General features: G+C 41.6%; 1 protein-coding gene across 1 annotated transcript in view; it reads left to right on the forward strand.

The window, feature by feature from the left end:
* The window catches only part of LOC139382213 (collagen, type IV, alpha 4), a 117,831-nt gene that overhangs the window by 65,796 nt on the left and 37,111 nt on the right, over positions 1–14,924 (forward strand). Inside the window, exons 25-30 of the mRNA XM_071126093.1 lie at positions 1,269–1,376; positions 8,982–9,200; positions 9,433–9,594; positions 9,733–9,900; positions 10,110–10,253; positions 10,521–10,628. Of these exons, the coding sequence (XP_070982194.1) occupies positions 1,269–1,376; positions 8,982–9,200; positions 9,433–9,594; positions 9,733–9,900; positions 10,110–10,253; positions 10,521–10,628 (909 nt within the window). The remainder of the gene's footprint in view (positions 1–1,268; positions 1,377–8,981; positions 9,201–9,432; positions 9,595–9,732; positions 9,901–10,109; positions 10,254–10,520; positions 10,629–14,924) is intronic.

Below are 14,924 nucleotides of genomic sequence, written 5' to 3' on the forward strand. Positions count from 1 at the left end.
CACATAAAGAATTATCATGGATAAACACAATTTTTATTTAATCTTTATTTAAGCAGGGAGTCATGATCAGACCACAGTGTATTTTGAAGATGAGCCCAGCATGAACAAGTTAATAAACAACAATTGCTCTATACATACACTACCGTTCAAAAGATTGGGGTCACTTAGAAATGTCCCTTTTTTTGAAAGAAAATCAAATTTTTTGTCCACTAAAATAACATCAAATTGATCAGAAATACAGTGTCGACATTGTTAATGTTGTAAATGACTATTGTAGCTGGAAACGGCAGATTTTATGGAATATCTACATAGGCGTACAGAGGCCCATTATCAGCAACCATCACTCCTGTGTTCCAATAGCACGTTGTGTTAGCTAACCCAAGTTGATCATTTTTTAAAGGCTAATTGATAATTAGAAAACCCTTTTACAATTATGTTAGCACAGCTGAAAACTGTTGTCCTGATTAAAGAAGCAATAAAACTGGCCTTCTTTAGACTAGTTGAGTATCTGGAGCATGATCATTTGTTGGTTCGATTACAGGCTCAAAATGGCCAGAAACAAATAACTTTTTCTGAAACTCGTCAGTCTATTCTTGTTCTGAGAAAGGAAGGCTATTCCATGTGAGAAATTGCCAAGAAACTGAAGATCTAGTACAACGCTATGTACTACTCTTCACAGAACAGCACAAACTGTCCCTAACCAGAATAGGAAAAGGAGTGGGAGGCCCCGGTGCACAACTGAGCAAGAGGACAAGTACATTAGAGTGTCTAGTTTGAGAAACAGACGCCTCACAAGTCCTCAACTGGCAGCTCATTAAATAGTACCCGCAAAATACCAGTCTCAACGTCAACAGTGAAGAGGCGACTCTGTGATGCTGGCCTTTTAGGCAGATTTCCTCTGTTCAGTATCTGTGTTATTTTGCCCATCTTAATCTTTTATTTTTATTGGCCAGTCTGAGATATGTTTTTTTCTTTGCAACTGCTGGTACTATTTAATGAAGCTGCCAGATGAGGACTTGTGAGGCGTCTGTTTCTCAAACTAGCAGGGGTTGGGCAAAAATAATTCATCAGACTTATTTCATTGTGATAATCTTGTCACGTGTTCGAATAGTGAGCAAGGAGAAATGTGCCAGATTGAATGGTACAGGTTGAATGGTATGGGTTGAGTATGCCAGTTGAATATACACTTAATTTATAATAACAGACACTAACTCTCAAAACAGGTTGGCACTGAACATGGTGTGACACATTTCTACTTTTTTGTCTAGGGCTGAACGGAGAGTCAGGACCCCAAGGGTATCTTGGAGCTTTGGGCCCAGACGGGGTGAAGGGAGAGAAAGGAGACTTTGGGCTGTCTGGCCCACCTGGACCCATAGGTAGAAATATGATAAATGTTTTTACCATTAGAGAATATTACTGCCTGATTAAGTGCCTTCTCTCCATTCTGCTTTACTCACTAGAGATTGTCCCCATTGTAAAGCCTCAAACATATCACAAATAGGGGGTACTTATATTTTTCTCGTTTCACTGCATGTACAAGTGTTTTTGTATATCCCTGAGGATCCCTTAGAGGATGGGGTCTCAGCTAGGGATGAGACATTATTGACAGCGAACCTGGAGCAATCAGTGTTAAGTGCCTTGCTCAAGGGCACAGCGGCAGATTCTTCACATAGTTGGCTCAGGGATTCGAACTAGCAATATTTTCGCTTACTGGCCCAACCGCTAAGTTACCTGTCATTCTATTTTTTTTTTTATAGGGGGTAGATCGGCTTTAAAATTCAGATAATATGTGGCTTCCATCAATGTAATTGTCTGCATCATTTCCAATCCCCCCTTTACAGTGCATTCGGAAAGTATTCAGACGCCTTCCCTTTTTTCACATTTTGTTACATTACAGCCTTATTCTAAAATGGATTAAATAAAAACAAATGTCATCAATCTACACACAATAACCCATAATGACAAAGCGAAAATAGGTTTTTAGAAATGTTTGCAGTGTTAAAAATTAAAATCAGAAATACCTTATTTACATAAGTATTCATGCCCTTTGCTATGAGACTCGAAATTGAGCTCGGGTACATCCTGTTTTGATTGATGAGATGAGATGTTTCTACAACTTGATTGGAGTCCACCTGTGGTAAATTCAATTGATTTGACATGATTTGGAAAGGCACACACCTGTCTATATAAAGTTCCACAGTTGACAGTACATGTCAGAGCAAAAACCAAGCACTGCTGTCGAAGGAATTTTCCGTAGAGCTCTGAAACAGGATTGTGTCGAGGCACCGATCTGGGGAAGTGTACCAAAAATTGTCTGCAGCATTGAATGTCCTCAAGAACACAGTGGCCTCCATCATTCTTAAATGGAAGAAGTTTGGAACCACCAAGACTCTTCCTAGAATTGGCCGCCCAGCCAAACTGAGCAATCATGGGGAAATGGTCTTGGTCAGGGAGGTGACCAAGAACCCGATGGTCACTCTGACAGAGCTCCAGAGTTCCTCTGTGGAGATGGGAGAACTTTCCAGAAGGACAACCATTTCTGCAGTACTCCACCAATCAGGCATTTATGGTAGAGTGGCCAGACGGAAGCAACTCCTCATTAAAAGGTACATGACAGCCTGCTTGGAGTTTGCCAAAAGGCAACTAAAGGACTCTCAGACCATAAGAAACAAGATTCTCTGGTCTGATGAAACCAATATTGAACTATTTGGCCTGAATGCCAAGTGATACGTCTGGAGGAAACCTGGCACCATCCCTACAGTGAAGCATGGTGGTGGCAGCATCATGCTGTGGGGATGTTTTTCAGCTGCAGGGACTGGGAGACTATTTAGGACCGAGGGAAATATGAAAGGAGCAAAGTACAGAGAGATCCTTGATGAAAACCGGCTCCAGAGCACTCAGGACCTCAGACTCGGGCGAAGGTTCACCTTCCAACAGGACAATGACCCTAAGCACACAGCCAAGACAATGCAGGAGTGACTTCTAGACTTCAAGACTTCTAAATACCTCTTTAATTTTTTTTTTATATAATCAGATTCTCTCAGCTAATATTGCTAAATCTTTTCTCTATGCCAAGCAAAAATATTTTGAGTTTGGTGACAAACCACACAAATTACTCGCCAGACAACTTTGGAAAAATGTGAGTGACCGAATGATTCACAAAGTTAAATCTGCATCTGGGGAATTACTCTCTTCCCCCAAAGACATCAATGACAGATTCCGTCAGTTTTATGAGACTCTATATACATCTAAAGCGGATCCTAACCCCTTAATTATTGCAATACTTTTTGGAGGATTGTAATCTTCCTGCCCTGAACCAGGAAGATTCTAACTTCCTGAATAAGGAAATATCTCTTGAAGAAATTCGAGAAACAATTAAATCTCTAAAGAGTGGCAAGACCCCGGGCCCAGATGGATACCCTGGTGAATTCTATAAAACATTCAGCAACATCTCCCTACCTGCACAAAATGTTGGTTCAGGCCAATGAGGATGGAGTTCTCCCATCTACTTTGGACAAGCGTTCATTACAGTTATACATAAGACGGGTAAAGATCCGGAAAAGGTAGGGTGATACAGACCAATATCTCTCCTTAATACAGACCAAAAGATTTTAGCAAAAACTCTGGCTAACAGGCTTAGCACTTTAATTGGCAAATTGGTCCATTCGGACCAGACCGGCTTTATCCATAACAGAAACTCATTCTTCAATCTCAGGCGCCTCTTCAACATGATGTATTCTCAGAGGTTACCCAACGTGGACCTTGCCCTTATATCTCTTGACGCCGAAAAGGCCTTTGACCAAGTTGAGCGGCCCTATCTATTCAAGGTCCTACAGAAATGTAATATTGGAGATGGGTTCATAAATTGGATCCAGCTTTTATATAGGAACCCCTGTGCGAGAATACTCACTAACCAATCATTGTCGACCCGATTTGACCTTTACTGAGGGACAAGGCAGGGTTGTGTGCTGTCGCCTATGCTCTTCGCCCTAATTATTGAACCTCTCGCTCAGGCGATTAGATCTCATGCAGCAATACACGGCTATAATACTAAAGATAAATAAGATTTCCCTATACGCAGATGACATTCTCCTCTATGTAACAGAACACCAGGCTAGTATTCCAGCTATTCTTGATGTGATTAATTTGTTTGGTACCTTCTCAGGATACAGAATAAATTGGAACAAGAGTGAATTAATGCCCATACGGTTGCAAAACACCTCCTGGCTAGAACATCTCCCAGTTAAGTTATCTTCAGAAAAAATTTATCTACCCAGGAATTGTAGTTACCAAAGTTACTCCTTACTATTTCCCCTCTGATGCAAAAATTCAAGGCAAAAACATACAATTTTGGAGAACTCTCCCAATTTCTCTGCTCGGAAGAATTAATGCCATTAAGATGGTCTTCCTCCCACAACTGCTCTACCTATACCAGAACATCCCAGTATTCATACCTAAATCCTTTCATAAACAACTGGACTAAATTATCAATCCTTTCATCTGGGATTATAAAACACACAGGATAGGTAAAAAAAAAAAACACCTCTGTAAATCCAAGATGGATGGAGGATTGTCTCTCCCAAATGTTATATTTTATTACTGGGCTGCTAACCTTCGCGCTGTTACGTTTTTGCTGGATGACGCACTTCAGCCATCCAGCTGGCTTAGTATGGAGCGTGAGGAGTGTCACCCCTTCTGTATTGGGGCTGTGATTTTGTCGCCTGTCAATCTGGAGATGTCACTTTATCGTAACAATCCTATTATACATAGCACAGTTCGAATCTAGAAGCAAATTAAAGTCCACTTTGAGTTTAGTCCAATGTCATGCATGCTCCCTGTCGCCAGGAATCCCTTATTTGCCCCCTCTAACCTTGATAACACCTTTGAGCGAGTACCATAGGGGAGTTATATATAGAAGGGACCTTTGCTTCCTTTGAGTTGTTGAGGGAAACTTATAATCTTCCCAGAAGTAACTTTTTCAGATACCTACAATTTAGAGACTATGTTAGAAAACACCTCCCAACATTTGGGAATGCTAAACCTTCCAAGTTTGACGGATGCATAAAAAGATGTCCCACCTCAGACAAACTGATATTGCGTCTACATAACGCTTTTCAATCTGTTAGCACACCTTCTACAGATGCCATTAAAGCAAAATGGGAGGAAGAACTAGGGACTTTTCGGTGGCAGACTGGGAAGAGAGCTTGGATTATATACACACATGCTCCATTAACTCCAGACATCGTCTCATACAATTCAAGGTATTACACAGATTACACTATTCCAAAACTATTGGAGCATTGTCTGCTCTTGCCTGTCTGCTCTTTTATGTTTAGATAAGAATTGTACATCTGTCTTTTATACCTATACACCATTCTTGTGTATGTGCAATAAACATATTTGAAACTAAAGAATGGGAGAAACTCCCCAAATGCAGGTGTGCCAAACTTGTAGCATCATACCCAAGAAGACTCGAGGCTGTAATCGCTGTCAAAAGTGCTTCAATAACGTACTGAGTAAAGGGTCTGAATATTTATGTAAATGTTTTCTTTCTTTGTTTTTGCTTTGTTCATTATGGGGTATTGTGTGTACATTGATTAGGAAAAATAACAATTTAATCAATTTTATAATAAGGCTGTAACGTAACAAAATGTGGATAAAGTCAAGAGGTCTGAACACCTTCCGAATGCATTGTAAATAGGTCCATTTAATTCTGTCTGCCTTGCCGTTCCAAATAAATTGTTTGCTAATATAATTTAAAAAACAAGTCGCTAGATGTAGGCAAGGCCATAAGCAAATAGGTAAACTAGGAAATGACTAAAGATTTAATGATGGTGATTTTTTTGCACAAATGGACAGGTATTTTCCTATCCTTTTATTTCTTATTTCTTTATTTCGGGATATGAATACCGAGTATGTCCACTACACCATCAGACCATTTTATTGGTAATCTACACTGTAATGTAAATGTTTAATGTTTTTTGTGATCCAATACGTAATATAGTACACATCATAATTTGGTTGTAATCCAGAGAGGTTAGAAAAATTATCTAAATCCTCTATTAGGCTGTGGAGGGATCGAAATTGTGGATTTAAAAGAAAACATGAATCATCAACGTACAATGACACCTTTGTTTTTAAGCCCTGGATTTCTATCCCCTTGATATTATTTTGTGCTCTGATATGAATAGCTAATATTTCGATGGCCATAAAAAATACATATGCCGATAGGGGACAACCTTGTTTTACTCATGTTTTACAGTTTAGTTCTTTCTGAGAAGCAGCCATTATTTACTATTTTACACCTAGGGTTACTGTACATACCTTTAACCCATTGTGTAAGAGATTTTCCTAAATTGAAATATTCCAGATATATATATATATATAAATTCCAGTCGTACTAGCGATGAATACCAGGCCAGGTTTCCCAGATTTTTCATAGTGTTCTATTGTTTCCAGTACTTGTCTTATGTTATGGCCAATGTATTGTCCTTGTAAGAAAGCTGTCTGATTAGGATGAGTAATATCCAACAATACCTTTTAAATTCTATGCACTATGTTAGAGAGAGAGTGTTTCATCTTATCTTATAACTCTAACCCCCACTGGTCAAGACTGTTGGAGTACCTCTGCCCAGATTGTTGGCAGTCAATCTTTTTTTGTGTTCACCCAGAATTTGGTCGTCAGCCTAGTAAAAATACTCCAGACCAGAAGGTGGGAATAGTGTTTCTTTCTTAAAGGATCAATGCAGCTGTTTTTTTATGTCAATACCATATAAATTCTGGGAAACAACTAAGTACCTTACTGTGATTGTTTTCAATTAAAATGGTCAAAAAGAAAAATGTGCTTCTTAGCAAAGAGCAATTTCTCAAGAATCTTGCTTGGACTGTCTTGCTAGGACTGAAAACTAGCTGTTATTGGCAGAGAGGTTTTGAACTCTCTTTCTTATTGGTCTATTACCTAATTTACCGCCTGTTGAAGTCACCAGGCATGCCAAAACTCCATCCCACCAAAATAGGCAAAACATTTCAGGTGGTCTTTTCTAACTTACACTAAACTTACACTTAAACTTACACTAATTATCATAATTTTCACAATTGCAAAGTATTATTCCATTATTATCAGGTGTAGAAATATATATAAAACACAGGGAAAATATAGTTTTGGACTGCACTGGGCCTTTAAAGGGATAGTGCAAGATATTGCAGTTTGAAGGAAGTTGAAGGTAGTTTCACGAGCCATTGCTGCTGTACCTGTAGACTTCCAGTCATTGTGCTAATGCTAGTCATCGATTGCGCTAATGCTAGTTAGCAACTTCTTTCAAACTGCATGCAGACCCATAACATTTTCATCCATGACTGGCTGTGGGTAAATACAAAAAAGGCTCAATTGACAACATCTCGCAATATGCCTTTAAGCTTTTTTTGGCATGTCCATGCTACTATATAGCCAATGTTACCTAACCAGCTGTGCTAATAATCTGTAGAAACCCCATGATGATACTAGCTAGATGGTCACAACTAGATAACTATCAAGATGATTAAGTCACTCTCAAATATCCCAAGCTGCCTGTGTCAGCTAGCCAAATGTCTAGCTTGCTAGCTAATGTTAGCTAAACGATTAGCATTAGTCATGGGCAAACAATGCTTTCTGAGGCAAAATTTAGCTGAAAAGCTGTTAATTACTGAGCCTTTAACACAATGCTCATTAGCGACACCTACTGGTCAGTTATACACAGCAGCTATTGATGATGATATAACACAGGCACAGTGGCACAGTGGCACAGTGGTTAGTCATTGGCTAGGTCAAGCTAAACTCAGATCGAAAAACCAGGTTCACATTTCATGGTCTATGGCATTATTTAGGCTAATCTTATCATATACTAAATAAAACAAATGATTTGAACACCAATGTGCAGCTACTAGTGTTGGTTTAAAAAAAAAAACGTACCAAGGCAGGATTCGGCTCCATGCCTTTTGGCGAACTCGGCACGATGCTCACCATCCCTACTTGTTCAAGTGTTACCATTCGAGTGCTTTGATCAGGAAAAAACATCCAAAGTTAATTTGTTAGTAATTTGTCCAGCAGAGATCTGTGTTATGAAAGCACTGAGACCATGGCGGAATCAGTGAGATATCGCATATGAAACACATGATTTTATGAAACGTTATATAAGTATATAAGCTTCCGGTCTTTGTTTGGATCAGACTGCTCTGCAATTTTGACACAAGTCTTGATGTGTCAGTGTTTTGCGTAACATTACTAGTTAACATCGTTTTTTGCTAGCTTGCACAACATATATATATCCAGCTAGCTAGTTAACTAAAGATACTGGTTTAATATTAATGTTACTAGCTACAGTGGCTAGATAGCTAGCTTATGGAGGAAACATTTAGTGTTCATCATTGTGTGCACTTGATGCACTTACCATCCCATTCATTTAATATGAAGTGTGACTGGCTTAGCTAGCAAGCTAACGTAAGCTAGATAGCTAATGGGGATTTTTGTGAACATATCAATGTAATATAATGTTCTGTCAAGCACAAAACTCCTTAGCTAGATGTAAAATATGCAACCAAGGTATAACTAAGACTTGCTCTAGATTATTATACTGTATATATTTTTTCCAGAGGTTTTATGCAGATTTATTGTTTTAGTTAAGATAAATTCTAGCTGTTTTGCAGATGAAAGGGGGTGGATGTCACCGGGAAAAGTACCCTATTTTCTCCTTCTCGTTGTTGCTCCTTTCATGCTTTCTGATTAGCTCAAAGTCAAGTTAACAACCAGGCTGATTCTACATTGAAACCTGTTGTTCTAGCAAGTGAAGGAACGGCCCTCTACCGTGCAGACCAACAATCTTGGTGGTGTGTTCGTACCTTAAGACACTGTGCTTTGTTGCTTGTAACATTCCACACAACAATTTAAGTTCATTTAATTGAATTAAAGCTTACACTAGATCATGTTCTCTCTTTCCCTACCACAGGCTCGGTGGGGTGTGTTGGAGACTCTGGAGAGGCTGGTGCTGAGGGTCTGAGCTACGACGGAGCTGCCGGCTCTCCTGGCTTCCGAGGGTCTCCAGGACTGAAGGGCCCATTTGGGGACTCTGTCCCTGGTGCTCCAGGACCTATAGGCCTCAAGGGCGTACTGGGTCTGTCGGGGCCCAAAGGAGTGCCAGGTCCACCCGGTCCAATCGGATTAACAGGTACCACCAATAAGCAACATTGAAATTTTGAAATGTCTGCTTTAGGTATGATGTAGTGTGTTGCATATTACAGCTGACAGTCTTATAATGTGTACAGTCACATGCCTCTCAACTGGTCAGAGAAACCAGAAACTACCAGAAACACCAGAAACTTCCAAAAACACCAGGAGCTATCCACAAAGTTTTAGTTCATTATGTGTGATCTCAGAGAGGGTTGACTTGTCTTCTCTAGGTGCTGCGGGGCTTCCTGGTACACCGGGAAGGAAGGGGGAGCAGGGAGAGAGTGGTGCCACAGGCAGATATGGGGCCCCAGGGCCCACCCCTGAACAGTGTGAAGAGGGGGCCCCAGGCCTTCAAGGATCCATGGGACTAACAGGGGACATAGGCCCTCCAGGTAGGTCCTACTGACAATAGCAGCTTTTCAAATCAGAAATAAAATAAAAACTTGTGTGCGTACTTGTGTGCGTGGTAGGGAATTTATTTTTAGGTCTGCCTCATTGGGTAATATCATAATTCTGTGTGTGTGTGTCAGGTTACGCAGGCGAGAAGGGTGATAACGGAGAGGAGGGTCTGTCCGGCACGGGTCCTAAAGGAGCTGCAGGGAAACCGGGCTCTCCAGGGTTTCCTGGGTACCTTGGAGCCCAGGGCCCCATGGGGCCATTAGGAGACCCTGGCATACCCGGGGCTCAAGGACAGAAAGGTGAGAGGGACACCAAATCACTCTACATAGTCTATGAAAAGAAGTACGAATGAACATTCTAAGTGGTTTGCAAGTATGGACATTGGAACGTAATCTATGGGGACATCTGGGGTCCCAGCCAATGCAACAAACATTAGCATTAGCATCCATTATGTCCTATGTGTGCAGCCAGAGCTGAGCTGATATCCAATATGGCGTCCTGTGTTCAGGTATAATAGGGGTACCTGGTAGGGATGGGTCAGTTGGTGGTCCAGGGAGGAGTGGAGCACTAGGATCCCCGGGAAGGAAAGGAGAGAGGGGCTTTGACGGTCAACGAGGCTTACCAGGAGATGAGGGCCTCAAAGGAGAAAAGGGTATGTGAATAAAGTCAACATAGAAATCACACTCATAACATTATTCAATGCAGTGCTCGTTAAAACAATGTCTCTGATCAAGAGTTTGTAGACGCACCATTTTTGCATAACATTGGAGTGCAGTTGAGAATCTTCAATATCCCCCTAGTTGCGTTGCAGCAAGTTGTCAAAAATACATTCAAATAGCATGCATTTATCATTCTACTGTGCACTATATGTAGAGATGTGATTGTAAGAGAAATGGTCTAACTTTTCCATCTGTTCCAGGTAGAAAAGGTGCCCCCGGAGACACAGGAGACACCAACTTCATTCCGATCAAAGGACTACCAGGAGCTCCCGAACTCCCAGGTCTGGATGGCTTCACTGGTCCAAGAGGTGAGAGAAAGGCTACAATCAACATGTAATCTCACTAGTGTTAATATACAGTTCCTTTAGAAATTATTCATACCCCTTGACTTATTCCACATTTCGTTGTTTTACAGCCTGAATTCAAAATGGATTAAATGTATGTTTTTCTCTCACCCATCTACTACACAGAATACTCCATATTGACAAAGTGAAAACATGTTTTTAGACATTTTTGCAAATTCATTGAAAATGAAATACAGAAATATCTAATTTACATAGAGTTGAAGTCGGAAGTTTACATACACTCAACTTGTATTTGGTAGCATTGCCTTTAAATTGTATAACGGGTCAAACTTTTCGGGTAGCCTTCCACAAGCTTTCCACAAAACATTGGTAGAATTTTGGCCCATTCCTCCTGACAGAGCTAGTGTAACTGAGTCAGGTTTGTAGGCCTCCTTGCTCGCACATGCTTTTTCAGTTCTACCCACGAATTTCCTATAGGATTGAGGTCAGGGCTTTGTGATGGCCACTCCAATACCTTGACTTTGTTGTCCTTAAGCCATTTTGTCACTTTGGAAGTATGCTTGGGTTCATTGTCCATTTGGAAGACCCATTTATACAACCAAGCTTTAACTGATGTCTTGAGATGTTGCTTCAATATATCCACATAATTTTACTTCCTCATGATGCCATCTATTATCTGAAGTGCACCTAACAAGTGTTAAACAAATCAAAATGCATTTTATTTTTTAGATAATTCAAAGTAGCCACCTTTTCCCTTCATGACAGCTTTGTACACTCTTGGTATTCTCTCAACCAGCTTCACCTGGAATGTTTTTCCAACAGTCTTGAAGGAGTTCCCACATATGCTGAGCACTTGTTGGCTACTTTTCCTTCAATCTGTGGTCCAACTCATCCCAAACCATCTCAATTGGGTTGAGGTCGGGTGATTGTGGATAACAGATCATTTGATGCAGCACTCCATCACCCTCCTTCTTGGTCAAATAGCCCTTACACAGCCTGGAGGTGTGTTGGGTCATTATCCTGTTGAAAAACAAATGATAATACCTCTAAGCGCAGACCAGATGGTATGGCGTATCGCTGCAGAATGCCTTGAATTCTAAATAAATCACTGACAATGTCACCAGCAAAGCACCCCCACACCACCTCCTCCATGCTTCACGGTGGGAACTACACATGTGGAGATCATCCGTTCACCTACTCTGCGTCTCACAAAGACACGGCGGTCGAACCAGAACTCTCATATTTGGACTCATCAGACCAAAGGACAAATGTCCACCGGTCTAATGTCCATTGCTGTCCTTTAGTAGTGTTTTCGAGTGGCGTAGCGCTCTAAGGCACTGCATCTCAGTACTAGAGGTGACACTACAGACCCTGGATCGATTCCAGGCTGTATCACACTTTGATTGGGAGTCCCATAGGGCAGTGCATAATTGGCCCAGTGTCGTCCAGGTTAGGGTTTGGCCGGGGTAGGCCATCCTTGTAAGTAAGAATTTGTTCTTAACTGACTTGCCTGCTTAAATACTTTAAAAAAATAAAAATGAATACCTGATTCACGCAGTCTCCTCTGAACAGTTGATGTTGAGATGTGTCTGTTACTTGAGCTCTGTGGAGTATTTATTTGGGCTGCAATTTCTGATTCTGGTAACTCTAATGAACTTGTCCTCTGCAGCTGAGGTGTGTCTTCCTTTCCTGTGGCGGTCCTCATGAGAGCCAATTTCATCATGTCGCTTGAGGGGTTTTTGCGACTGCACTTGAAGAAGTTCTTGAAGTTTTACATATTAATTTCTCTTTGCTTATTTGAGCTGTTCTTGCCATAATATGGACTTTTACCAAATATGGCTATCTTCTGTATACCACACCTATCTTGTCACAACACAACTGCTTGCATTAAGAGTGAAAGAAATTCCACAAATTGACCACAATCATCCCTGTGCCTAAGAACTCTATCAAATCAAATGTTATTGGTCACATACACATGTTTAGAAGATGTTAATGCGAGTGTAGCGAAATGCTTGTGCTTCTAGTTCCGACAGTGCAGTAATATTCTAACAAGTAACAATTCCACAACAACTACCTAATACACACAAATCTAAAGGGATGGAATAAGAATATGTACATATAAATATATGGATGAGCGATGACCGAGCGGAATAGGCCAGATGCAATAGATGGGATAAAATACAGTATATACATATGAGATGAGTAATGTAAGATATGTAAACATGATATAAAGTGGCATTATTTAAAGTGACTAGTGATCCATTTATTAAAGTGGCCGATGATTCGAGTCTGTATGTAGGCAGCAGCCTCTCCGTGTTAGTGATTTCTGTTAACAGTCTGATGCCCTATAGATAGATAGAAGCTGTTTTTCAGTCTCTCGGTCCCAGCTTTGATGCACCTGTACTGACCTTGCCTTCTGGATGGTAGTGCGGTGAACAGGCAGTGGCTTGGGTAGTTGTTGTCCTTGATGATCTTTTTGGCCTTCCTGTGACATCGGGTGCTGTAGGTGTCCTGGAGGGCAGGTAGTTTGTCCCGGTGATGCGTTGTGCAGACCTCACTACTCTCTGGAGAGCCTTACGGTTGAGGGCGGTGCAGTTGCCATACCAGGCAGTGATACAGCCCGACAGGATGCTCTCAATTATGCATCTGTAAAGGTTTGTGAGGGTTTTAGGTGACAAGCCAAATTTCTTCAGCCTCCTGAGGTTGAAGAGGCGATGTTGCACCTTCTTCATCACACTTTCTGTGTGGGGTGGACCATTTCAGTTTATCTGTGATGTGTACACCGAGGAACTTAAAACGTTCCACTTTCTCCACTGCTGTCCCGTCGATGTGGATAGGGGGGTGCTCTCTCTGCTGTGTCCTGAAGTCCACGATCATCTCCTTTGTTTTGTTGACGTTGAGTGGCTTAATGCCACAATGATTACCGCCCTTTAGCACTCACTTTTGTAATCATGAAGTGCTTTGAGAGGCTGGTTATGGCTCACATTAATTCCACTAAACCCACTCCAATTTGCATACCGCCCCAACAGATCCATAGATGACGCAATCTCAATTGCTCTCCACACTGCCCTCATCCATGTAGATAGGAGGAATACTTTTGTGAGAATGCTGTTCATTGACTACAGATCAGCGTTCAACACCATTAATCCTTCCAAGCTCGTCACCAAGCTTAGGACTCTGGGTCTGAACACCTCCCTCTGCAACTTGATCCTGGACTTCCTGATGGGCCGACCCAAGGAGGTGAAGATAGGCAATATCCCCTCTACCACGCTGACCCTTAACACAGAGGCCCCACATAGTTGTGTGCTTTGTCCCCTCCTGTACTCCCTGTTCACCCACAACTGTGTCCATGCACGACTCCAACACCATTATCAAGTTTGCTGACAACACGATGGTGGTAGGCCTGATCACCGACGACGATGAGTCAGCCTACAGAGAGAAGGTCAGTGACCTGGCAGTGTGGTGCCAGAGCAACAACCTCTCCCTCAACGTCAGCAAGACCAAGGAGCTAATCGTGGACTACTGGAAACGTGGGTGCGAGCATGCCCCCATCCACATCAACGGGTTCGGGGAGGCAGTGGGGCAGGTAGACAGGTTCAAGTTCCTTGGTGTCTAAGTTTCTTGGTGTCCAATTCACAATCATGAAGAAGGCCTCTTCCCCAAAAGGTTGATAAAGTTTGGCATAGGCCCTCAAATCCTGAAAAGGTTCTACAGCTGTACCGTTGAGAGAAAAGTGACTGACTGCATCACAGTTAGGTATGACAATAGCACTGCCCTGGATCGCATGACGCAACAGAGGGTTGTGCGGACAGCCCAGTAAATCACTGGGGCCCAGCTCACTGCCATCCAGGACCAATATATCAGGCGGTGTGAAAAGAAGGCCCGGAAAATTGTAAAGACACCAACCACACAAGCCATAGGCTATTTTTTCTGCTGCCGCCCGGCAAGAGGTACTGGTGCATCAAGTCTGACACCAACAGGCTATTGAACAGCTTTTATCCCCAAGCAATACGACTGATAAATAGTTAACAAAATAGCTACACAGACCGAGTTTACCTTGTATCTTTATTGACTTTTTGTTTCAATATTTTCACTGTCTCTATGCCCACTCACAGGACCCTACACACTCACACACACAGTCACTCCAACACACACACAAACATTAATTCCATCATTTGCTCACTCACACATACAGTAATATGCACATACATATAAACTGACTCTACACACCCGCACACCCACTCACATGCAAACTGCTAATACTCTGTTTATCTTATATCCTGTTGCCTAGTCCCCTTA

Source organism: Oncorhynchus clarkii, chromosome 24 (assembly GCF_045791955.1).
Source record: "Oncorhynchus clarkii lewisi isolate Uvic-CL-2024 chromosome 24, UVic_Ocla_1.0, whole genome shotgun sequence".
NCBI classification, from domain to species: domain Eukaryota; kingdom Metazoa; phylum Chordata; class Actinopteri; order Salmoniformes; family Salmonidae; genus Oncorhynchus; species Oncorhynchus clarkii.